At 57.4% G+C, this 24,846-nt stretch overlaps 3 protein-coding genes across 5 annotated transcripts; 1 reads left to right on the forward strand and 2 right to left on the reverse strand.

Annotated features, from left to right (window-relative positions):
• Positions 1–471: 471 nt before the first annotated feature.
• Positions 472–11,199, reverse strand: PRRG3 (proline rich and Gla domain 3). The gene is made up of 4 exons (XM_069811175.1): positions 10,934–11,199; positions 7,624–7,665; positions 3,370–3,530; positions 472–2,838 (listed from the first exon to the last, which is right to left on the reverse strand). Exons 2-4 carry the CDS (start codon positions 7,628–7,630, stop codon positions 2,302–2,304), a joined length of 705 nt encoding a protein of 234 aa, XP_069667276.1. The 5' UTR covers positions 7,631–7,665; positions 10,934–11,199; the 3' UTR covers positions 472–2,301.
• Positions 9,977–17,052, forward strand: CLDN2 (claudin 2). 3 transcript variants are annotated; one of them, XM_069811178.1, is made up of 2 exons: positions 9,977–10,088; positions 15,693–17,052. In XM_069811178.1, exon 2 carries the CDS (start codon positions 15,889–15,891, stop codon positions 16,582–16,584), a length of 696 nt encoding a protein of 231 aa, XP_069667279.1. In that variant the 5' UTR covers positions 9,977–10,088; positions 15,693–15,888; the 3' UTR covers positions 16,585–17,052. The 3 variants fall into 3 exon arrangements, with proteins under 3 accessions (XP_069667279.1, XP_069667280.1, XP_069667278.1); XM_069811179.1 differs by having other exon boundaries at positions 10,008–10,098; XM_069811177.1 differs by lacking the exon at positions 9,977–10,088 and adding an exon at positions 13,342–14,561.
• Positions 11,422–15,226, reverse strand: RIPPLY1 (ripply transcriptional repressor 1). Its single transcript, XM_069811696.1, has 4 exons — positions 15,033–15,226; positions 12,386–12,461; positions 11,711–11,781; positions 11,422–11,626 (listed from the first exon to the last, which is right to left on the reverse strand). Exons 1-4 carry the CDS (start codon positions 15,224–15,226, stop codon positions 11,422–11,424), a joined length of 546 nt encoding a protein of 181 aa, XP_069667797.1.
• Positions 17,053–24,846: the final 7,794 nt, after the last annotated feature.

The raw sequence follows: 24,846 nt of genomic DNA on the forward strand, positions 1-24,846 counted from the left end.
CCAAGACCTGACCATAAAATCTGGTTTTGAAAGGGCTTAAAATAAATCCCGCGCTGCCCTAGCCTTGCTATTTAAAGGGGATTATCTAAGAGGTTTAGGAGCACACAGAGGAACAGCAAGACAACTTGTGCACCTAAATCCCCTCAAAGACCTTAGGAAATCCCTCCGCACTTCACCCACCAACTGGTCAGGGCTCACCAAGAGTTGCACCACATGCCCAGGGAAGTCAAAGGCTCCTGTCGGATGTGTGGGGTTTGTTCCCAGCCCCACAGCAGCACGCACCCGATCTCCAGAGATGGTCCCCTCCTCACTGGGGACTGTGCTGCAGCGGTGCCTGGGGGGCAGGTATTGGCACTGTCATCCCACAGGTGCCTCCATCACCCTGCAGAGCTGAGCCCCAGCACCCCAAGATGGAAATCCAGCTGTGCCCAGTGAGACATCCTCCCTGTGGGAAAAAGCCACCTGTGCCACTCAGACAGTGAGGGTTTTTTAATAAATACCTTTTTTTGCACAGAAATATACCAAGTTTTACAGAATACAAACTGCAGGGTTAATGACCGAGCATCAAAGACAGAGGATGCAGAGCGCCCTTCTGTCTCCCTCCGGTCTTTTCCAGGCTCTGACCCCAATGCTCACTGTCAGGCCTTCCCATAACCCCAATTTGCTAAGGCCGAAAGGCAGAGTAAAGGCCTGGGAGGGGACAGACAAGGTGCCAGCAGCTGCAAACCCCACATGTCCTGCCCTAGGAATGGCCATGCTGGGCAAGCCTCAGCTCTGGGCTGAGGGCACCTGCTGTGAGAGCATCACTGGGACTGAGCGGGGTGCGGGCAGCCAATGGATGTACAATAAATAGCCTTTCGGTGCTGGTGGAGAGACTGGTGCTGGGGTGAACGCCAAGGGGTGGCAGTGCTGGGAGTTTCTGGGCTATTCCTTGGGAGCTGGTGAGCACAACCCCCTTTGTAACCCATCAGACATGACTGGGAAAGGACAGCCCCATTGCTTGGACCCCAAAAGCAGCTGCCTGGGAAAAGGGGACACTCTGGTCCCACAAGCAAAGCACCTGGCTCCGCACTGCCCTTGGCACCACAACCACCCAGTCAGGGTTTGGCCTTACTCTCGACCCATTGGCATCGCCGGGTCGTGGCATGATCAGTCAGCTCTCATCTCTGCAGCCACCTCTGTCAGCAGGCCCTCCACACCGTGGCCATGGCCACGGCCACCAAGCACTCTGTGCACCAGAGGGGCCTGGAGGAGAGCAGGGTCTCGAATTTCCCTTTACCTGCACTGGAGGACAAAGAGCCCCAAAGAGAGGAGCCAGGCAGGACGCAGAGGTTTGGGGGAGGGAGAGGGGAGGTTTGGCCCATCTGCAGGCTTCATGTGCCAGCATCTCACTTCTGGGGAAGAAACCAGACAGGCCACAGTCCAGGAAAGAGGAGCACCCCCACCGCTTAAAGCCATGGGACCACCTTTGGCTCAAGGTCAGAGATGACCCCATCGGCCAGCTCCGCCGCAGCCAGACATCCAGCTGCCCTGCACCACACAGGGGTAAAGTGGAGAGCATCAGGAAAAGGACCTGGTACTCCAAAGTCACTTACCTCACGTACAAGACCACCACAAGCCTTTCCCCCTTTCCAAAGGGATCTAGGAGATCAGAGAGCACCTCCCTGGCTGCTCTTCCCTGATCTCCAGACAGCAAATATCACTACAGGCACCGCAGGATGGACTGGGCTCCCCACTCGCACCTGGCAGCAAATCCACACAAGGGAAACACTTTCTCCCTAAACAGAGCATGGGCACCGACTGTGGGGATGCACAGAAATTCGCAGCACCCCTCCTGCATCCCCAACTCCTAATCAGAGCCCCAACCAGCAAAATGGGGCCCAGTGAGGACAGGGGGTAAGGCTGAGCAGCACCCCAGGGAGGCAGCGAGGCTGTTTTAATCATGGGAAATGTTATGTCTATTCGAGGGGGAAGTGAGGAAATCAAATGCACCATGGGGAGACCCCCGTGTTGAGCCAGGAACAAGCTGCCGCTCTGCTCTGGCTGCTACAGCACTTACGTGAGTGGGAAGTGAGGGGCAGGAAACGGCTGGCTGGCTCCAGAGCCATCCCCGCAGCCCAGCCTCACCCCACTTGGGGACAGCTATTTTTGGTTAGGAGGGTAAGGCTATTGTGTGATGGCACCAGCTTGTACAGGTGAGACGGGGTGCCAACTGGCACCTGAAGGGGGTCCCGGGCATGGCGAAGGGAGGGTGGGTGGGTGAGCGTGAGTGTGTGAAGAGGCAGGAGGGAGGCAGACCCGCTATTTGCCCATAGCAGGGGCAGTGGCCACGATCTCTTCATACTTGGGTGGCGGGTCATTATAGGAGACACTGGTCTCTTCGCCACTGCTGCTCTCCGGGTGGCCCGTCACCTCCTCATAGGAAGGCGGAGGGGTGGCGCTGGACAGTCTGGAGAGGACAGAGACCGAATGCTCTGGTGGGTAGAGGGTGCCATCTTGCTGGGGGGTGCCCCCAGCTCTGCCATCTCCAGCCACCCGGTTGCTTGCTTCTCGCTGATACTGGGTTTCCCCTTGGCTTTGCGACCGCTCCCGGTACACCATGACCCTGGGAAGGCTGCGTCCCGTTCGGCTGGCCAGGTAACGGTTCTGGGCATAGGAAGGGCGGTGGCGGGTGGCCTTCTGAAGCTGGCACCTCCAGATGATGAAGAGGGCGATGACTATCAGAAGAGCCACTCCCAAGAGGGGCACCACCACGTACATAGCGTCTGAGCGCTCCGTGCTGTGCCCAGGGTCCTTGACAGAGTAGACAGCATTGGTGTAGCCCTTCCAAAACTCCATCTGTGGCAGGAACAGAGAAGCAACCATCATATGCTGCAGATGGGACAAGCACCCCCCCAACTTGGAGCAATAATCACTGCCCTCCTTAGGCCCACAGAGGCAGTTTTTTGGCCGTCCCCCACCACTCTCACCAGTGCTGCCAGCATCTGAGGTGCTGTGGAACCAACAAAAAAGATCATGGGAACATCCCTCAGCAGCAGCCAACAGCCCCCACATCAAGTAGGGAGAAATTTGGCTAACACCAACCCCACCCTGGAGAGTCGCGGACAACAGCACTAATTTCCCACACATGCCATGGGAATGCCAGCTCAGCCTGCAGCTGTGGGCAGGGTGTCCTGGCAATACCAAGGTGAGGGCATTGCCTGGGAAGGGAAAGTCATGCTGCAAAGCAAGGCCACAGCATGCTGCCTGCAGGCAGAGGACAAAGGGAACAGGAGAGGCTGTTCCCCCTGCGCTTTCCTTCTCTGCCTCCAGCTTGCTAAGGCATAAGCCCTCACACATCCACTGGGGAGCAGGGCAGGACAAACGCACCGTCTTCTCCTTGTTCTCAAACACTTCCTTGACCTCCTCATAGCTGCAGACCTCCTCAATGCACTCCCGCTCGATGGTGCCCTGCCGGATCTCCTCCAGGAAGCCGTTGGCTCGGGGAAAGCGCTTCAGGACCGAGTGGGCATTCCTGGCCCCCAAGAACACTGCAACACACAAGGCAGAAACATGCTGAGCAGGGACAACCCCACGCTTGGCCTCTGCCCAGCCAGGCTTTCCCACCTGGCTTCCCACATGATTTTGGTGGTACAGGCATCCCAAACATCAAAAGCCCAGGGCTACAATTCAGCTAGCACAGCAGAGTTCCCGTCGAGGGAGAGCACACCCAGAAGGATGCAGGGCACTTGGGGTCTGCGCAGAGACGAATGACACCAAGAGCATCCTTCCAGCAGGGCTGAGATGCTAGAGACATCAGAAGTGGCAGCTGCAGACCACACAGGGCAACTGAAGAAGAGACAAAAGGTTCCAAAAAGACTTGTTTTCAACCTCCTGCCCTTAGCGAGATTTCACCTTGCTGCCCCTTTGCTGCAGGGCAAAGGGAGATCTCACTGGGTAAGCAAGACCCTGCAGGGTTGGGATTCAGAGCCAGGCCTCTCTGCCAAGACATGGGGCCAGCACCGAGATGGACTCACGACACACACTGCATTATGCATCATTCTGCAGTCCCTCCATGCATCAGTCCAGAGCAGGAGGCAAGAGAGGAGCTCGTGCTTCACACCTCCACAGCCCCCCCAGGAAGAGGACAGACAGCCTGCTGGAAGCTAGTGTCCCTGCTGCTAGCTGCTGTGTGGTCATGCCAGCTCAGGTGGCTTCAGGGACTCTGTTCAGGTCCCAGAGAAAGCAGTATGTCTTCTCCTAGGCTCAGGCCCAACAAGGGCAAACATCCCCAACACATGGTGACAGCACAGGGGGTCACAAGTCAGATACTGAAAGGGGCCTGAGCAACCTCTCCTCACGTGGCATCATATTCACATCCCTACTGCATTTTGCTGCAGAGGCCTCACAAACCTTTCTCTGCTCCCAAAGCCTGGGAGACTCTACGTTGCCCACATCAGATCTTCCCACAGAGCATGCAGTCAGGAAGCCAGACTGAGCAGGAACAGCACCTTCCTGCCTGCAAGAGACACAGCCCTTTCAAAGCCTCTCCCTCCATATTCTGCAGGAGGGAGACCTCCATGGGGTACAGGGAGCAAATACCTGCCAGGACCTGCAGCAGCACAGGAGAGGCAAACGAGTTGTTGCCCAGAAAGCAGAACCTCCACAAAACTCATGATCCTTCCATGATCCAAACATCTCATGCATGCATTTCATAAGTGAGTGTTTCCGTAATGCAGCTCAACACACTTGGCTGTAGGCTGGCACCATCTCTTCCCACCAAGTCACATAATTGTGCTGCTTCCCTTGAGAAAGATGAATCGCTTCAGCTGGCTGATCTGCAGAAACCTATTTACCTCCTTCACCCTCAGGCTCAGTCTTCCAATGGATCAACCAGATGAACCAACTCACACTGCAGCAACATCAACAGATGCAGGACAAGGAGGCAAGGGGACAGCCAGAGCTCCCATTAGAGCAGCTTGGCTGTAACACAGAAATAGTCCTTCAATGAGAAGCTTGTTTACTAATATAATGGTTAGTAAAAAGCTACCAGCTTCTTTCTTTAGGAGTCTTTTACCAGAGAAACCAGCAGGTTTCTTTCTGCTTTTCCTTCCAGGCATCCTGCTCCTAAAACAACACAGCAAGGTATTTGTGAGAATGTTTGTAAATATCAAGGCAGGGACAAGATCATGGCATAAGCAACTACTACTGTGCTACACCACCCTGTGCTTCGAGGCACTGTGCTCTTTTTGTGCTGTGTAGGTGCATTTTCCCCCCCATGATTTATTAATGGCTTGCTTCAGTGAGAGAGTTTGCAGAGGGCTGAACCACTGAGGTGTGAATGAAAAGCAGCATGAATGATGTGAGTCAGAGACCTTCCCTCAGAATCGACTTTATTATGCAAACCATTTTTTTATTTTTATTTTTTTTTTACAAGGACAACCCAAAAAGCATCTTTAAGAGGCACAGAAGGCATCTTGCGGGAGGGCAGGGATCAGCTTGCCTTGACTTTCACAGTTGAGGAGGGCTATCCTGGCTGGAGAGGGAGCAGGTTGGCAGGCTGACCTTCTCTTGAGCCTTTCCAGAACGAGACGAAATTTTACAAAGACACCATCCATTCCGCAAATGTCCCATCCTTTGCTGGAGAAGTCTGGCCTCACCTCCTTTGCCTCTCACCTTGATCAGGCTGAGATATCAACTCTCCCCTCCTCAGCACGTGAGCCTGAGCCTCTTTACAAATTCGTCAGTGCACCTTGGAACAACAAACTTGGCCGTAGATCTCGCTGTCAGGGTTTCCCACCCCTGCAGATACCAGTCACTTGACCTCTTCCCTGCTTTGCCGTGCTGAACTGGCCGCTATGGTAGGAAATAAAAACAGACACACAGGCAGGCAGGTATCACAAGCAATGTCCCGACTGAAAGCATGCTGCAATGGAGGTGCATGCCTCTCCCCACATCCAATTTCCCTCAGGAACCTAGAAACGGCAGAAGAGCAGAAACTAAGTCACTGTCCCCTCCCCTCTTTTACACGGAAAGTGCCAAGAGCTCCCACGTGCCTGGGGACCAGAGCAGGAAAACCAGCAGCCTTCAGGAAACAAGAGGCTTGCCAACTCTCATCTCCAGCCTGGATGCCCAACTGACACGAAGAGCAGAGAGCTGAGCAGGTACTGTCCCCAAACCGCAGGGCAGAGGGGACTTCCCAAGGCCCAGTAGCCTCAGTACCGACCCCTCGTGCCTCTCCAAGTCTCCCCACACCAGCTGGAGAACCGGTGCTCAGGAAAGATCAGAGCTTTAGGCAGGGGGAGAAGGAGAGAGGGCTGGCTTCACTGCATCCCTGCTGGGTTTCCTGAGGTGCTGCTGGCCCCTGGTGGCAGGCAGGCTTGGTCACACCACTACCCCACAGCTCTGCGGTCGGGCTTGTGGGGACATCCCCGGAGCTGCTTCTCTGCAGAATGACACGTGGCTGTGTCTGCGGAGGGACAGCCAGGGCTGCACGCTGCCGGAGAGTGCGTGATGGTGAAACATGCTGACCACCACATCCCCCTTCTGCTCGTCAGGGTCATCACGAAGGGGACTGCTTGGCAAGGGACACTGCCACCACAGGGGACACCTCCCACAACCAGTAAGTGCTGGTGAGCCAGCACCTGAGGTCTGGGAGGGAGAAAAGGCAACAGTGGAGGAAGGCAGGGACTCAGCTGGGTACCCTCCTCATTAACAGAAGATTAAAAGTGCCTTTTAAAAACACTGCCCGAAGATCACTGCTCCCTCCCCCACCTAGCACAGATAATGAAAGAAGGCATACCTGTCATCCCTGGGGTCCTCCTCCTGCCCAGCGTGGCTACTGCCTCCACCTTCATAGCTGGCTCCGGCAACACCCTGAGCAAATCCCAAGATCCCAGCCAGATCTCTACATCTCCCCGTTCACAGCTGCCATCCTCCTTGAGCTCCCATCACATCACTGCATGCAGCCTCCGCACAGGCTGCCCAGAAGAGCGAGGAGGGAGGGTTGAGTCTAGCTCTTTACAGACCACACGCCATCCTCCACCCTGCACCCTCGCCAGTCTCAGCCCCAGCTTTAGCCGCTGGCCCCGAGCAGCCCCATCTGCCAGGCACTCCTTCAGGCACCAAGACGCAGCAAGCTCCCGGCAGGGCCGACTTAGGCTGCTGCCCATCCACTGGGAACGCAGAGCCCCAGTGCCACCAGCCACACAAGCTACAAGGCAGTGTGGCCCCCAGGATGGACAGCTCATGGGATGCCAGTCATGGGCCACGACAAGCACTATTGCCAGGAGATATCAGCGCAGACCAGCAACCCCTGCAGAGAGCCAGTCAGTCCAAAGAGCCTCAGGGAGGCCTGCCTTGCACAGCATCACGCAAATAAAGAAATGCTGCAGCTTGCGGGGAGTCCTGGAGAGGTCAGCCCTTCAGCACGTCCTCTCGACTCCCACGTTGCACAGGGGAGAGAGAAGCACAAGTCAGGCCGGAGCTCATCCAGGGATAACAGCCAATGGCATCTGCTCCCCACAGAGAACAACACCCCCCAAAAAGCACAGGCACCCCTTCCTTGAGAGGTGGCTGCCAAACATGCCCCCTCTCTCCTCCAGCACCACCGCCACCTCTCCATCTTGACTGGGGAACACTTACTTGCCATGCTGCCTCACTCAGCTACGGGGGGCTCCTGCCTACCTGCAGGGAAGAAAACAGGAGAGTCACCGACGGCTTAAATTTCACCCCCTGAAGCCCAAGACCTCCATCACCCAGGGTCAGATTCATGCAGAAAGCAGGGTGCTGTCTGATGGATCCACAGCAGTTCCCAGCCAAGCAATGCCTCTTCAGAGAGCCAAGGACTCACGCTGCCTCCCCACTCATCACATGGCTGGAGGGACTGGAGGGGCTCAGGGCACCCTCCGCTCTCTGAGAGCCTGGGGCAGGTCTCTGCCGTACTTGTGCTGCACCACTCCAGGGAGGGCCAGGGCCCGGCCCAAGAAGCCCAGAGGGCTGCAGACAAGTGAAGTAGGAAGGGAAGAACTGGATGAAGGAAAGTCCCCATCAGCATCTCATCAGCAGATGAGATGACCTGCATGTCAGAGGCTGCTGGGACCAGCCTGGTGCTCTTCCACAAAAGATTGATGGGTACAGGTAAAGCAAGTCATCCTGTTTTAAATCAACTTCACAGCCATGACTGTTCTCACTTCTGCAACTCCTACCCACAATCTGCAATAAACAGGGCCATACTGTTTTCTCCACTGCCATAAAGCTGACTACACAGGAGGAAAGAAAAGCATATGCATCTCCTAAAGGCTGTTGGGCCAAGCTGAGGGCAGCAGCAAGAGTGACAGAGCTCCCTGCACACCCAGAACAGCAGCTCTCCAGCTGGAAAAGCACCTTTTCTGCTTCAAAAGCAAAACTAAACTAAACAAAACCCCACAGGAGCGAAACAAAGTCCTGCAGAAGCAGAGTATATCCCCCTCTGCTCACACGAGGAGTTTCAATCACTTGTTTTTCATGCTTTGTCTTCTCCCCGTGCCCAATGCCCCATCGATCAGACCATTCTGTGCAAACTCATCTCCTCTTGCCTTGTGTGACACCTTGCTGTGGCAAAGCCACAGCTCTGTCAGGAGACAGAGAGGACAGGACTAACCAGCTCCTTGCAGTGATTTATTGCGGATGAAGGAGCAAACACGGTTAGAAACAGCAGGAACTAAACCATGTGCTGATCTTAGGTCCAGGACTTCAGATACTCAGAGTTATCCCAAAAGCACTTGAATCCACTCAGCCGGAGCGAGGTCAGGGACAGCACAGAGCCATTCACAGGGTCAGCAGGGCTAGAAATGCATTTCTCATTTCACATAAAAGGCAGGCATCCAGACACACAGAAGGGCTGATGCACACCACCACAGCAGGCACTACCACACCTCCCCAACAGCCACCTTCTCAGTAAATCTAGCACCTCTCACTGCCAACATCAGGTTTCCTGTGGTTTCTGAGGTTCCTGCACCAAAAGTGGCAAGAGGCCAAGCAAGCCTGGACCTGTCTCTGGAGGCAGAAAACAGCTTCTTTCCAAGTTTGCAAAACTCAGATTGCAAACCTCAGATTGCAAACCTCAGTCTGGAGCGGGAGCGAGGGAAAGCAGCAGAGCACCAGAATTACACAGGAGGGGTCTGCTGCCTCTTGCACCCCACAGCCCGCACCAGGAGGACTTTTCTCAAGAAATTGCCCACCCAACCCCGCTTCTCTGAGCTGTCCTGGGAGAAGTGAGAGCAGTTGAGAGGCCTCCAGATCTATGCCTCCCCACAGGCTGCATCAGCTCTGAGCAGGGATCATCTGACCTGCTTTTGTTGTCATCAGTTGTTACAAAGAGACCCAAACCCACAGGATAAAAGAACGCACGGCATGGAAAACCTGCCAGTTTCCACACAAACCTCTGTATTGCTCGTTGTTACAGGGATTCTCCCCCTTTGACAGACAGGGGAACAGAGACGCAGAAATAAGGATATTCAAGACCAGATTCGTCAGGACCCCCAGCTCCGTAACCCAGGTCATACATCGGGCAACACATTTAATGCATCAAGAAGATTTTAACTTTTTTCCAAGAATCTGTGCCAATGCACCCAGCGTCAGAGCTCAGAGATGGTTTATTCCAGTGCAACAATAAGCCAGGTCTAGACAAGCCTACGAGCACGAGCAATGCCTGCGAGAAGGGCAGACATCCCAGATGCTTATTTTTATTTTCCACACGCAAATTCCTAACCATCTCCCCCGGCTCCAATGAGCAGGAAAAGCTGGACCACTGCACGCGCTGATGTCAAGGCAAGCAGCATCCCTCCCGCCTCCGCACAGCCACCACGCAAGCCGAGAGAAGCCTGAAGCTGGAAGCTGACCTAGCAGACGCCCACCCAGTCCTGGTCCCCCCCCTCCGGCTTCTAACACGCATTTGCCTCCTCTATAAATACCCCATCGATAGGAGGTTGCTAAGGCAACGGTGAGGAGGCGCGAGGGATGCAGCCGTGAGAGCGAGGATGCTGCAGTCGCACATTTGTGTCTCCCCCGGGCTCCCCCCATCTCCGCCCCCGCTCCCGTCACCGATGCCAAAGGAGGAAATCGTGCTGGTAAAATATGGTGCGCGCGTGGTGCCGGCTCCCCGCAGACCTCGAGCGGGCGGGGGGACGCGGGGGGCGCACCGGGAGGCGGCACGTCCTCGCCAGGCTGGGGGGGCGCAGGTACGGGCCGGGGGGGATCCACGGACGCCAGTGACGTGCCACAGCACGCGGGGAGCCTGCCGGCTGTCCTGGCATCACGTAGCCGCGGCTGCCAGCCGCTCGGCAGGATCCTAGCAATATTTGGGGTTTTCTGTGCCAAGATTCACAGCGAGCAGAAGAAGCTGCACCGGCTCTGCTCGCCAGGGACCGCGGGGTCCCCGCAGGCTGCCAGGAAGCCTCGCCCTCCCAAAACAGCCTTCGGATCCCATCCCACCCCACGCAGCCGGTCCTCACGCTGTCCCCGGCCAGCCTCCGCCCCGGCCCCTCCATCCCAGCGCTGGCCCTCCCTTGCCCAGCCCACCCCCAAATTATTTCCATCGCCCTCAGCTTCTAGTGCCACCCCGCAGCAGGGTGTCCCCCCCAACTCGCCCGCTCCATCGCCCCAAATGTGAACTTGCCCAACCGAGCGGGCCTTTCTAAGTCCCCCACCACCGTCACCCCCTGCCCCGCCGGCACATCCCCCTGCCCCGCCGGCACACCCCACCTCCGCAGCCCTTCCCGGAGACCCGTGGCCAGCTCCACGACCCCCGACTCCCACCTCCCCGGCCCCAGCACCCACAGCCGGCCCCACAGCTCCCGGCCCCCCGCCCCACGAGCCTGCCTGCCGCCCCGCGGGCCCCCCTCGCCCCGTGACCCTCCCCACGGCTCCCGCCTCCCTCGCCCCGGACCCCCCGGCAGCGCCGCCCCGCCCGTACCTCATGGCGGCCTCTCACCCCGCCGCAGCCGCTCCCTCCCGCCGACGGGGAGGGGAGGGGAAGGCCCCGCCCCCTCCCGCCCCGCCTCCTCCCGCCCCGGCACCGCCCCTCGGCCAATCGAGCCCCCCGCAGCCATCGCGCACCGCTCTCCTCCACCCGCGCCCGCAATAGGAACGCGGAGCGGGGAGAGCGGGCGGGGCCACACGCTCCTCCCCCGACCCGAGGGAGACTGGTAGCCAATGAGAAAGGGCTACAGCTGCCGGGAGGTGCCGCAGGGGCTGCTGGGAGTTGTAGTCCTTCCCGGTCCGCCGCGGGCGGCGCTGCCGGGGCGGGCCGGGCGGGCGGGGCCCCGCGGCCACTGCGAGGGCCGCCCCTGAGGGCCGGTGACCCCCGGCGGTGGGATCTGTGCCCGCTGCCTGCGGGGCAGGCGTCTGCCTGCACCTCCTCGGTGCCGCCGGGCCTGCTCTCTCGCCTGCTTCACTGCGCCCTCACGTCGGCCTGCCAGGGCTGCCTGCCTGCGGCGGGGGACGCGACGCCATGTCCCCTGGCTCCTCCTCCTCTTCTTCCTCCTCTTCCTCCTCGCTGCCCGAGTCCTCGTAGAGGCAGAGGGTGGCCTGCACCGGGAAGTTCTCCAGCAGCTTCTCCCCCACACCATACAGATAGTCGAAGGACTTGGACTTGGGCCAGAGCAGCCTGCGTGGGCAGAGTCGGGGTGAGGGCCCCCGCCTGCCCACTGCCCTCGGTCCCGGCCAGGGCGCCGGTGGCAGGGGAACGTACCTGACTGGGTGGTGGAAAAACGCCAGCGCTTTGTCGGGGCCACCGTTCCCCGCCGCCTCCCGAGCCCAAGCCTGCGGAGACACAGTCGGGGGGCTGGGGCTCCCGCTGCCCCTTCCTCCCGGCACAGCGGCAGCACGGCGCACGGGGACCCAAAGCTGGCAGCGAGGGCAGGGACCTTTCTCTCCCCTTGGCGGGGGGCGATGCCCCACAGACCCGGCAGAGTCCTGCAGGGTCAGCCTGCCCCGAAGCCAGCATCTCCCCCTGGGTCTAGGTCCTCATGCCCTCACGAAGGAGGCTGGCATCTACCCCTGCTCCCGATGGGCTTTTTGCCAGTGTAATCTCCCCCCACCCCGTGCTCAAAAGCTCATGCCCAGGCGTCCCGCTAACCCCCTGAGGAATGCCCGCCAGGCCTGGGAACAGGCGGCCCTTTCAGGCCCTCGCGGCACGGCTGTGCTGGCTGTGGCTGTGCGGGGGGTCTGCCTGGCCCTGCCCCAGCAAGGCTGCATGGCTTGTGGGGCAGAGAGGTGATGCAGCAGGGGAGCTGGGCACGGCGCTGCCATGCAACAGTGCTGGGGGTGAAGGAGTCTGGGGCGAGAGGCTGGTTTTCTGCCAAACAGAGACCCCAATCCTGCCAGCAGAAACTGGGGGGGACACAGCAGGGAGTGTAGAACTCACAGTGTCCGTCTGCTGCCTCCGCTGCTCGGTTCCCTCCTCTGCTCTGGGCAGCCACGGTCTCCAGAGAGGCAGAGATCTAGGTGCAGAGAGCAGGCTCAGTGCGATGGCCGCCCACCCTGGCCCGCTCTCCTCTTGCCTTGCTCCCGCCCCACCGCAGCCACACACCCACAGCCTCACCCGCCCAGCTCAGCCCCTGCTTGGGTGCATGGCTAGGGTGCCAGGCACATGTGGATGCACTCATACCACCTTGGCTTCAGTGCTCCTCGCCCTGTTTGAGCCCCACAGCACCCCTGGGAGCCCCTGGCATTGTGCCCCAGGCTCTGCCCCCTCTCCTACTCAGAGCTGCTGGGATCAGAAGGGTCCCCATCACAGTAGGGAGCTGCACAGCCTTCACCCCAATCCAGCTGGAGCCTTCCCCATCCCACCTCCCATGCACCCCCTGCCCTCCCCAGTCCCACGAGGCTGTGCAGCACCCAGGTACCTTCCCCCTTGCTCCAGTCCCGAGGCTAGGGGAGCACTGGTCCCAGGCACCAGGAGCCTGTCAGGAGGCAGACAACAGGCAGCAGCTTCCATGGTGGCAGGCAACAGTGTCTTCTCTAACACTGCAGACCCTTGGCGAGGACATCTTTATAGCCCTGCCCTGGCCCATGACTCACAAATTCTTTGGGGCAGGGGCAAGGGCAGGGGAGCGAGGGACTGGGGGTGGGGGGACAGAATTCCCCAGGGTGTGAAATTTGTCCCAGTTGTGTAAACAGAGGGTTGGGGGGAGGCTGGGGGCGGAGGGGCTGCAATCTTTGGTGGAAAAGCAAAACACAGAAGGGAAAAGTTAGACACCATTTGTGAGAAAATCCCCAGGGGGGAACAGGGGAGGGCAGAGACAATTAACAAGGATGATTAAATGCTCTTTGTAGCCATTTGCATAAGGGGGGGAGTGGGGAAGGGATGGGTAGTGCTGGGGCAGCCTGATGGGCATGCCATGGGGACAGTGTGGTGGGCTTGTGATGGGGACAGTGCAATGGGCATGATGAGGACCAGGTGATGGGGACAGTGTGATGGGCTGCAGTGGTGGCAAGCACAGAGCAACCAGGAGGCAGGTGATGGGAAGTTCAAGAGAGGACAGGGAGGGAAGACGGCTGGCAAGGGCATCGTCCCAGGGAGCTGCCGGGCCCCGTTTCCACACTGCTGGCACAGTGAGGAGAGCACCTGCTTGCCCGTGCTCCCTGCCCTCTCCTTTGGCTTTTTGAGATGTGGACAATACTGGGAGGTAGAGCAAAGCTTCTCGATACGAGGGTGCAAGGCTTTCCCCCCCCCCCCCCCACCTTCCCCCAGCACTGCCACACATCCTGTCCTCTGCCTGCTGCTCCTGCCCAAGTGCTCAAGGCAAGGTGCTGCTCGCAGACAGGTCACCTCCTGCTGCCAGGAGCGTTTCAGTTTGGGACAAGGAAAGAAAATAGCAAATGGTCCCTGCTGTAGCTTTGCTATCAGCATCCAAACACCCCTGTCCAAACGCCGGCCGGACCCTGCTCAGCTCTGAGCACAATTTGTCACCAGAGGCCCTCCCTGACCCTCTCCATCTGTGGCAGCCGGCAAGCAGGAGGGGGCATGGGGCCAGTGCAGCCCTTATTACTGTCTCCATTTGCTCCTCATTTGGGCCAGGAGTCTTACAACAACAAACCCCGCAGAGGACAAGCAGGGACAAGAGGAGCGAACTGAAAGCCCAAGCTCACCCTGCGGGCACGGGGAGTTCAACCTGCTGGTGTTTCACTGCCCCTCTGACCCCAGCACAGGCGATGCAGCCCAAAGCAGACACATGGATGGTGGCACACAATCACCCGCTGGCCACCAAGGCTGGCCAGAAAGGTGACAGCAAGCCACAGACCTGAGCCACTTAGGCAAACCTACCCTGACAATTAATAGACAACAAGCAAAATGAGGCATCCTAGCTCCCCAGTCCTTCCCGACACCGAAAGGGTTTAATTCTGATCTGCAATAAGCCTCTGATCCAGGCTGAGATTTGCAGGTGGATTTTGCAAAGCCCTAGCTAAACAATTTGCAGCCTCTGATCCCCCTGGCCGGGGCCCCGGCTACTCGCCCTGCCCCGAACAGCCACCTCCGGTCCTGGGTGACCCCCAGCCACGGCCACCCTCCATCCTGCACCACGTCTGCAGCCACCTCGGTAAGTACCTCAGAGCACCGGCACAACCTTCCCATGACTTTTTGCCAGAACCCTGAGCACCTCAGGTGTTTCTTTTGCAGCAACACCCCTGAGACAGAGCAGGAGGTCTTGGTTAGCGCACAGGAAAGGGGACAGAAAGTTGGGGAACTTTGGTACCAAGCATTTGAGGTGCCAGCGGGGGGACGGGGAGAGGAGCAGAGGCACTGGGCGGTGGCAGCACTTTCGGCCGGGAGCGTTCCCAGAGCAAGAGGCCGCCGGCCGCAGTGTCGGCATGATGTGGCATGGGCTCAGTCCAGTTTCGCAAGACGCCACGGGAGGGGAAATTTTGAAACAAGGCAGAGGGAAAACAAACCACCCCACTCCACTGCCCCTGCCAACCCCCCCCCACCCAGGGCTGCGGGCAGGAGATGGCACCAGCAGAAACCCCCCCACTGGCAGCAGCAAGCACAAGCCACACCCCAGTATGCTCACCCCACTGAGGGACGGGTCGCACCGCTTGGCTGGGGTGCTCCTGGAAAGCATCCCTGAGATGCTGCCAGCGTGCTTTGCCCTGATGTAATTCTGCCCTCCGTGGACCTCCGGGCTGTCCTGGGGATGCAGGTGTCACTGCCACCTGCATCCCTCTCCATCGTTGTCCCCAGCAGCACAGAAGGGCTGATAGCCATGGTTCAACCTCAGGTGGGCACATCCCATTGTCCCACCAGAGTCTTGGTAGCTCAGGGTGCGTGGTGGGTGGCTGCAGATGCCTTGGGTGAGCCCCATGCAGATGGGCATGAGGTGCAATTCCCCTTCCTTGGCTGGGGGAGCCTCAGGGTCACCACTTGATATCGCCTCCGGCAGGTCCCAAAAGACACAGTGCAGCCGTAGCTTTTTGGCTTCCTTGGCTCGGGATATCATAGAAGACAAGGGACCCCCAGGAAGGCAGCAGGCGCTTTTCCCCTGCCAGCGGCCAGCTCTCCATCCCTGCCCGTGGCCCCCGTGCAAGGGCGGGCTTTGGCGTCCTTCCCGGGCAGCGCTGCTCTGCCTCTGAAGTCTGGCTGGGGAGATAGTGGAGGTGAAAGGGCGCTTGGCACTCCTCCACAGGCTTGGGTCAATCGTTAATCAGGGAGGGATTGCCTTCCACTCTTGCAGGTAACCTCTCCTCCCCCTGGCTCCCACCCACACGCCGGTGCCCGCACAAAACCAGCACCCCGGGAGTGGGGTGGAGCTGCGGTGCGGAGAGCAGAGCCGCTAGCAGGGCCATGGGAAGGTAAGCGCACGGGAGCGAGCCGACGACGAGCCAGGTGAGAAGCTGTGAGCCCCGGGGAGGTAACAGCCAGCACCCACCATGGTCTCCATGGGGCTCCAGCTGCTAGGCTACGCCGTGGCCTTCCTGGGCTACATCGGCACGCTGACGGCCACGTTGCTGCCCAGCTGGAAGACCAGCTCCTACATCGGCTCCAGCATTGTGACAGCTGTGAGCTTCACCAAGGGGCTGTGGATGGAGTGCGCCACATACAGCACGGGCATCACCCAGTGTGACATCTACAGCTCCCTGCTCAACCTGCCTGCCGACATCCAGGCAGCCCAAGCCCTGATGGTGAGCTCCTGCGCTGTCTCATCCCTCGCCTGCCTCCTCACCGTCGTGGGTATGAGGTGCACCGTCTTCAGCCAGGGCTCGCCGGGCAAGGACCGGGTGGCGGTGGCAGGTGGCACTGTCTTCATCCTCGGGGGGCTGCTCTGTTTCATCCCGCTGGTGTGGAACATCCATGTGGTGCTGCGGGATTTCCACAACCCCAGCCTCCCTGACAGCATGAAGTTTGAGCTCGGGGAGGCGCTTTACCTGGGCATCATCTCCTCCCTCCTCTCCCTTGTTGGCGGCTTCATCCTCTGCACCTCCTGCCCTGCCCGGGACCCAACAACCACCTACACGAGCACCTACCAGCCCCGGCTGCTGGCGAGCAAGAGTCCCCGGCCCTCCGTCAGCCAGACGCAGAAGACCAAGAGTGAGCTCAACTCCTACAACCTGACGGGATATGTGTAGCAGCTGCAGGTGGGAACTGGGCTGGCATCTCTCCCAGCTTCCCAAAGCATCTGGGCTGGCACCGAGGGAGCGCGGTAGGAGGAGAGGACATGGCGACATCTCCCATGCTCAGCCCTCTCACTCACATGCTTGGGGGGTTTAACCCCGCTCTCTCCCTGGGGATCCCAAGAGCCTTGTGACTGCTCAGAGATCCCAGCCAATGTCTTACATCGGTGAAGGACCCCGAATCCAGCTTCTCTTCCCTTCTCTGTGCTGCCAGCCCACAGACAGCCCCTGGGACAGTGGGACACCAGCCTGCAGCCCCAGAGAGCCTGCCTGGATGGGAGTGGGTGGGCCTGTGCCCTCAGGGACCAGCCTGCTGGCCTTGGAGGCATCACAGTGGGGTCAGGGCATCTGCATGGGTCTGGAGTTGCTGCTGGGGGTTGAGTGCTGGTTGTAAACCAATGTCACAATAAATCTGTGTTTCTAGCCAGGCTGCAGCTGAGCTTTCCTCTGGCACTGAGGGGCCCTGACAGTTCCCCCAGCATGCTGCGCTGTGGTAGGGGCCACACTTGCCCACCTGGCAGGTCCATACTGCAGAGAATGCCCCGGCCCTTCCCCTGTCCTGTCCTGGCCCCTGTCCCCCCACCATGGCTTTGCTACCCAGGAGCCCAGGCAGGTGGGAGCACTGTCAGGGGGTGAGAGGGGTGTCACTCCCCTGCATGGTTTGTCCCTGGGCACCATGCTGGGAGGTTGCCATGTGCCACCATTGCGGGGGTGCCAGTGGGAGCAAGCACAGCTCCCCAGAGGCTAATGGCAGGCAACACCCCCTGCTTCAGCCCTGCTCTGCTTCTAAGGGTGCAGGTATCACTGGGATGGGGGTGCCCACAGGGGGATTCGCTGCCCCTGGGTGCATGTGGCATGTCAAGGTTCCCAGGCGGTGGGGCGAGCCCTGGCATCACTGCATCTCCATCCGAGGATGCTGTGAGCATCGGCACTCAGGAGGCAACACGGTCCCAAGCACTGGAGGCAGCCTCTGGCCATGGTGGAGGCTGAGCACCCCAACACAGCTGCAGAGGGGTGTCGCAGGTGGGTCCTGAGCCCAGGGGTCCTTGCAGGGGGCTGTTTTGGGACAAAAAACACCACCAGCGAGACATCAGCAAGCTGCAAGGGATGGGCAGGCAGGGGCCAAGACTGCTCCACGCAACCCTTCGGCAGCAGTGGGACACGCTGCATGGTCGCAGCCCTGCACAGTAGCAGCAGCGTGACAGCTCGCGCAGGCTGCCGGTGGCACCGGGTGATGCTGGGCGTGTGCCGGGGCACGGCAGGAGGAGAGGAGGCGTGGGCAGCCCAGCTCCACAGCCCACCGAGGAGCAAGTCCATTTTAACCACCGAGCCCCCTCTGACGTCCCACCACCGGAGGCAAGATAACACCTGCGCTGCTGTGCCACAGCACAGGGCTGCCTGGGGACCCCCTTGCCCTGGCTCCGTGTCCCCCAGGGAGCAGGAGGCTTTCGTCTACCTGTTGGCCCCTCATAAAGCAATTTAGATTAGGTCCCAGAGAGGAGGGGACCATGTTCCCTGCTCAGACGTCACCACCATTACCCTTGCACCAGTGAAATCATATTTGCCATGGGGTTAACACACTCCTGATAATGGTGAGTCATGCTTTCTCCCCTCCTCACCGAGCAAGGGGCCACACGGGGACCCATCCTCAGGGTGACGCTCGCTGGAGGGGACCAGCGTGGATTTCAAGGCAAAGGCCAGTCACCCCCTTTCGATGGCCAAGGGACAAAGCGCAGCCTTAACCCTGGGCCAGCTGAGTTACTTATTGTTGCCCTGGGGAAGAGAGACCTGGGTGCAGAGGATGGAAAGTGTGCAAGGGACTTAGCCTGCCAGCTGCAGCCCCCAGAAGATGCCATGAGGTGACTTAAGTCCTTCAGCCGTAAATGTTTTGTTTCTGGGCAGCTGATGCAGAGAGGAGGCAAGAAAACAGTTGGTATGAGAGGTCACACCTCTGAAGAAGAGGAATTCCTGGGCACCGCGTCCTCACCCCTCACCTCCCACCCCAGGCTGCGGGCCGGACAGCGCTGCCTGTGTCTGCAGGCAGGGGCTCCACTAATTAAACAAAGGGGCATTTGAAACACTCGATTCAGAGTTTGATTGCTGCTGGGTTTATTAACACTTTAATTCAAGCAGCAGAAAGGAAGATTTCTGGTTTTAGAGGAGCCAGCTTCTGCACAGCTTTCCCCTGAAGGAGAGAGGCAGCCGGCACAGGCAAGGGCAGGTAGAGCGAGGAGCTCAGGTACAGCAACACCTGCGGTTTGGACAGACAAGCACAGGGCAGAGGCACTGCAAGGGGCCTCCATGTCCCCAACAGCCCCTCAGGTTTCTTTCTCACCTGCGCAACGCCAGACCCCTGTTCCATGGGTGCAGCACAGCGGCTTCAGCCACGGCACAGCAGGAGAGGAGCTGACAAGCATCACACTGAAAAGGGGGCAAGCCTTTCTCCAGCCCCCAGTGCCTCCAGCCCTGCCAAGAGGGAGCCCCTGCATTAAGCGTGGGTGGACTCAGGGAGCAGAAGGTTTGTCCCCTCCAGCTTTCCTGGCCTTTAACTTGAACGTATGCAACGATGTGAAACTTGGCTACAGGGCAAGGCAGGTTGAAAAGGATTTTCCACTTCTTTACTGGCATGAGCAGAGGATGGGGAAGGGAAGGACACTGGGTGCATGAATGTGGTGGCAGTGGTTATCTCTGCCTCACGCAATAGCCACATTCCCTGTTATCGATAAGCCGGGTCCTTGAGGGCAGGCTGGATGTGGCCCAGCCCAGGGCCAGAGAGGACAGGAGCCCAGACTGCCCTGGGAGCCAGCTCCGCTGACGGTGAGCGTGAGCAAAGCAATAGAGCCAAACCAGCCAGCGCAGCACAGAGCCAGGCCCTCGGGTCGCTTCTTGCCCCTCACCAGCTCAGCGAGAAAAGCTGAGGGTGCTCTGGGTTTTCCTGCATGAAAGCCACGGAGGAGCAAAGCCCCAGCTCAGGACAGGAGTGGGATGCAAGGGGGATGGCCAGGCAGGGGAAAAGCAGAGGAGGGGTGGGAAGAGGGCTGGGTGGGGACAGCTCCCTCCTCCGAGCTCCTGGGCTGGAGCCCTCGCCTCCCAGGACAGCATGATGGAGCAGGGAGCCTTGCAGCCCCTTGCTGGAGGGCCAGGCTGCAATGACTAATCCCCTGTCATATATATAAGGAATATAATTATATTATTATTAATTATAATAAGGAAATTAGTCCTTCCGCTCTCTTCTTCTTGCTCTGGATGGTGCCTCAGATGGAGAAAGGGGGCAATAAAATACTAACATGCCCTTATCTTCAAAAGCAATAAAGGCACTATAAATGCCCAGCACACCCAAACCCACAGCTGCACCTGGGCCAGGGGCTGCAACCTCATCGGCTGATCATGAGAAACATGCAAAGAGTCCTGACTTTTTCCAAAGAGGGAACAACACATCCGCATCACCAAGGCCTTTGCAGCCAGCCCTTGCCCACTGGGCACCCCCACCCACTGCCCACGGCACCCCTGGCCAAAGCACCCTCCTGCTTCCCTGGCCCAGCAGCGCCTGGCCCCTGCCCTATGCAAGCAGAGCCTCTTCTCTTGCAGAGCAAGCACTGGGTAGGGATGCCCGAGGGGTGAAAGGGCACAGGTATGTCCCACACCCAGCCAGATCCCACACCTCCTGCCTCCCTGGAGCCCTCCAGGCAAGCAAAGCTTAGCTCCTTCTGGCATCCCCATCCTGCCTCTCATTCCTGCCCAGCACAGCTGATCCAAAGCAGCAGCAAATAATCCATGCAAGCTCTCTGAGGAGTATCAGGCCAGGTGCTGGGAGAGCCCATCTCTGCCCGCAGCCCCCAGGAATTGCTCAGATAGGAGAGGCAGGAGGGGGAAGAAAATTCAGGCCAAGTACCTGATGGGCCGAGGCGGCACTTGGAAAGGACCTCCACATTCCTCCGCCCTCCTCCCTGCCGCAGCACACTCTCAGCTGCCTCCCACACCACGCTGGAGCCTCCCGGCCTCTCAGCAAGCCAGGGCTGGCATGAAAGAGGACAAACTCTTCCTACCCATGGCATTACAGCAGCCTTTTCAGGAGCACCAGAGAATGCGCTATGGCGAGGCACTGCAAATCCTGACTCCCGGGCTGGGCTAAGCAACAGCTCCAGTCAGGGACTGTGCTGGTGAGAATGGGAGATGCACTCCATGCCCCAGCCATGCCCCAGGCCCCACCTGGTGTCCCTGCTGGTGGCCAGACTCTAGCCTGGGAAACAGACTCATGGTTTCACCTCAGGGCATCTATGATGCTTAGCCGGCAATTGCGCTCACATTTTGCCTCCAAAGGCTTCCTGCCCTCCCGAAGCCTTAGGGATGGCCCCATCTGCAGTTACACAGCCAGGACACTGCCATGAGACCATTGGTGCCTGGCTCTTCTGGTTTTAACGGAAGACATTGCAAAGGAAGTGAGAGGTAGTAAGAAACCAGCTCCTCTTTGGAAAACACCTTCAGTTGGAGGAAAAGCCTGTCCATAAACTCATGGCTTTCCTTAGCCTCCTGGAAGAGACCTGTTGAAAGGCGCTTTAAAGGATCTTTTGGTCTCTAAAGAAAAGATATGAGGGAAACAGGGCGGAATGAACTCCATGGCACTGCAGAGAACAGAGACCTTTGGGTGCACCAGAGGAGATTGCTAGAAAGCACCATCCTGGCTGGGTTTGAACAACAGCTCAGAAATCCATCAGGAGAGTTATAAAAAGTGTTTATCTCAGAAAACCATGATACCTGTGAAGAGGACGTGGAGGTTTGATCTTCCAGGCATTACATTAACATCACAATCAGATTTCTCAGTAATTTGAGTCTAATCTACGCTAGAGGAGCTTCAGGTTAGCGATCACAGCAAACCTAGCATACTTGCAATCAGTAGCAGTGAGAGCAGGCTTTATCGGTAGAACCTAAAACAATTCAGTGAGCAAAATAAGCTTTATCAGCAAGACACATTTTATGGTGGTATAAACATAAGCTCTTCCAGGGATTTTACAGAAATATTGGTGAAAACAGACTCCAACTCTAGACAAAATCTGCCCTGGAGAACTGGCCTAGAGAGTTGAAGAGAAATTGTCCTGCACCCTCGGCTGCTCCACTGCTGATTGATGGTTAAACAGCACTGCACTGCACAGAAGAGAAGACCAGAGGATCCCAAATACCTTTACATGGACAAACTAAACTGCAACCACATTAGCCAGTCCAGAGAGTCATCCCAAACAATCGTCTATCAGTCTGTTGTCTGCTGCTCAGGGTACACTTGAGGGCACCAGCATTTCGGCAGCTAGAAGATGCTCAGACCCCAGACAGACACAGCAGAGCCCCTCCAAGCTCTCTGCTGTGTGCCAGGAGTCTGGAAGAGAAACCAGGGAGGCTTCACTGGCTCTGGGATTGCCTCTTATCTCCACTCAGGATTTCAGAGGAAGGGTGTGCTTTGATGAAGCTTTTCCCACACCAGAGAACTAATCTTTCCTCAAGACAGGTGCCTTTTTTCACAGAACTTACAACACCCTCTATTTCTGGGATGTCCAGCCTGCTAAAAAGGCAAAAAGCAGGACAAGACCCATGTCATAAACAGCGTGATTGCCTTGAACTCACTTTCCCAGAAAAGCTGTCTCTCTAGGTTTCTCAGGTCACTGAAGCAAAGTCCCACACCATGGGCTATACCTGGCAGGTCCTCCCAAGATTTCTGCGACAGATGCATTTTCATTACCCAAATTTTTAGCCCTTTTCTTTTGTGGGGGGTGGGAGCAATTCCAGCCTTCAGTATTTTCCAAGGTGTAGAGAATCCCAGGAAATCTGCAGGCATTACAGAGCTAAGGGCAGACCACAGCCATTTGTGGCTCCATGACCGTGATGCTCCTGTGCCCTTTGAGCTATTCCAGTGCACTTTTACAGGAACGAGGATGCTGCCCTTTGCCTCCAGATTTTCCCTCGGCTGCAGCAGAGGCCAGGCACTGCATCTCGCAGAGCATGGGTAGGCAAGGGGGCAATTAACCTCTGACCTCCCCCATGACTGAATGCTTCCCCATTGGTCTTCTGCTCTTCCCAACCCACCTTTATTTTAATGGTGTTTCCAGATTGCAAACTGGCAGGTTGTTTCACCCCAGGCCTGACCGCTGGCCTGTGCAAGGCTGCTCTCTCCATCTCTGTGCAGGCAGAGAAGGAACAGGCTGCCTGTGCCCGGGGAGGCCAGCAGGTAAGAGACAGCAGGTGGAAAAAACAATTAGCTCCTTGTTTTCAAGGCAAGGAGAGTAAGCACTTCAGAAGTGGGGATGTTCCTCAGTGAGGGGAAGGACCTCTCTGCTGCAAAGCAAAGCCCGTGGAAGGGGAAAGTAGGTCCCAGCACAAAGTCCCCATAGCTCAGCCCCAGGGAGAGAGACATGAAAAACCACTGCTGCCAGGAGCCTGCTAACACACATAAAACTTCCACCTCCCCAGGAAGAGCTGGCTACAGCAGACCTGTAGCTGACGTCCCAGGGCCTGCTCACAAACAAGACTCTTGCTGTGAGTTATGGCCTCCTTCCCAAAACCAAAACATCCCCTCTCACAGATGTGCTAGGGTAACTAGCATCCCACCTAAGCCCCATGGGCTGATTTCTGGCTTGTAAGTCTGCAACTGAAAATAGGTAAATTCTACCACACAGGTCACAGGCAGATGCAGCTAATCCACCCAACTTCACTACTTCTGGCTGAGTAAAAGCCTCAGGGAAAAAAAAAAAAAAAAAAAAAGAAATAACTAGGGCAGAATACACTGTAAGGGCAGCTCAGTCTTACACGAAGAGACAAGTTTATCCTCAGCTGTCCCTGAGTGCAGCTACCCTTTCCAATGGGAGATCTTTGCAAAGCAGAGGGAAGCTGCCCACCAAATACAGCACTAAAGCTCCCAGCTCACTAGTGGGATGAAGAGAGCCACACCACCCGCAGTACCATGAGCAGAGGGGAAATGCAGCGCGGATCTTCCCTGGCTCCTTGCACCACCTGCCTGCTCCTGCCTGCGTCTCATGCAACGCTGGGAAGCACGGACAGGAACAAGCTGGGTGTCCCCTGCTGACCCTTGCCAGGGCTGCCGGCTACAGCCCCAGGACTTCACAGGGCACAACATGGTACCAACAGGGAGGATGCAGAGAAGTCTGGGAGGAGAAAGCTTTGCCAAACAGCCTTATCTTTGAGATGCTTTTCTGACCTCCTCACCTGCAATAAGTATTTATCTTCACTACACAATCCCCCCAAATTACTATGGCATCAACCTTCTGGCACAGGCACTGTTGAGTGAGCTTCGAAAGATGCAGGAGAGAAGTGCCAAGTTTCAAAACCAGGTACTTGTGATACCAGCTTATCTAAGGAAAATTAATAGCTGCACTGTTTGCCAAGTTACATCCATTTAAGAAACACTCCATCACAGAACCACTTTGTGTGTTATTTCTTTACACTGAGGAAAACAAATCAGCTCAAGAAATGTCAAAAGACCCATGTATGGCTGTAAGGAGCACATATTTTGCCTTGCTGGCAATGCAAGAACACAGAGAGGTGAGAGTATGAAGCCTGCTAACTGTTCGCAAGCTGTTAAACACTTCCATAGGCTCACGGATCTCTGCTGATTGATGCTTGCACCAAAGCTGCCCTTTGCTTACCACCTCCTCATTCAGCAAAGCCCATTCCTATCACCAACACATGAGCGTCTGTTTTCTGTACATCGCACAAACACTTTCTCCTTTCCTGGGGTGGCAGGAATTAACCAGGAAGAGCTCCGAGTTGTGCAGGCTGTGCCACAGCTCCCTCCCAGAGACAGGGTCTAACCCAGGGGCTCCGCATATGACATGACAAACATCGGGGATGTCTGTGAATAATATTCTAAAATATAAGGTCAAGTAGTATTAGGAATAAAGTTCAGATCCCAGAGCTAGTTATAATGGGATGGAATAAACAAGATGTAAAGAGGAGCAGCAGCAGCTAAGATTACTAGCTCAACACGTATGTGCTGTGAAGAGCACTGAGATCAAGCCTGAAGGAGGTGTAGACATTTCCTGCTTTAGAAGCAGCTTTGGAGAAGAAAATAAAGATCTGTTTCTTCCCCTGCCCAGGGTAGATGCTTCAAAGGATGACTGGCTTTTGGGATAAAACTTTCTAACATGATCAGAAGCATGACAGCTCCCCAAGATCGCTGGCTACTTTGCACCTCAGAAACCATATTTCATGCAA

Source organism: Haliaeetus albicilla, chromosome 23 (assembly GCF_947461875.1).
Source record: "Haliaeetus albicilla chromosome 23, bHalAlb1.1, whole genome shotgun sequence".
NCBI classification, from domain to species: Eukaryota; Metazoa; Chordata; class Aves; order Accipitriformes; family Accipitridae; genus Haliaeetus; species Haliaeetus albicilla.

Coding starts and splice junctions, on each gene's coding strand:
- PRRG3 (XM_069811175.1), bottom strand. Junction 2,839..3,369: donor TTGAGAACAAGGAGAAGACG/GTGCGTTTGTCC, acceptor TTCCTGCCACAG/ATGGAGTTTTGGAAGGGCTA.
- RIPPLY1 (XM_069811696.1), bottom strand. CDS start 15,226: ATGGCTATCAGCCCTTCTGTGCTGCTGGGGACAACGATGGAGAGGGAT. Junction 12,462..15,032: donor GCGACCCGTCCCTCAGTGGG/GTGAGCATACTG, acceptor CTCTGCACCTAG/ATCTCTGCCTCTCTGGAGAC. Junction 11,782..12,385: donor GGAGGCAGCAGACGGACACT/GTGAGTTCTACA, acceptor GTGTCTCCGCAG/GCTTGGGCTCGGGAGGCGGC.
- CLDN2 (XM_069811178.1), top strand. CDS start 15,889: ATGGTCTCCATGGGGCTCCAGCTGCTAGGCTACGCCGTGGCCTTCCTG.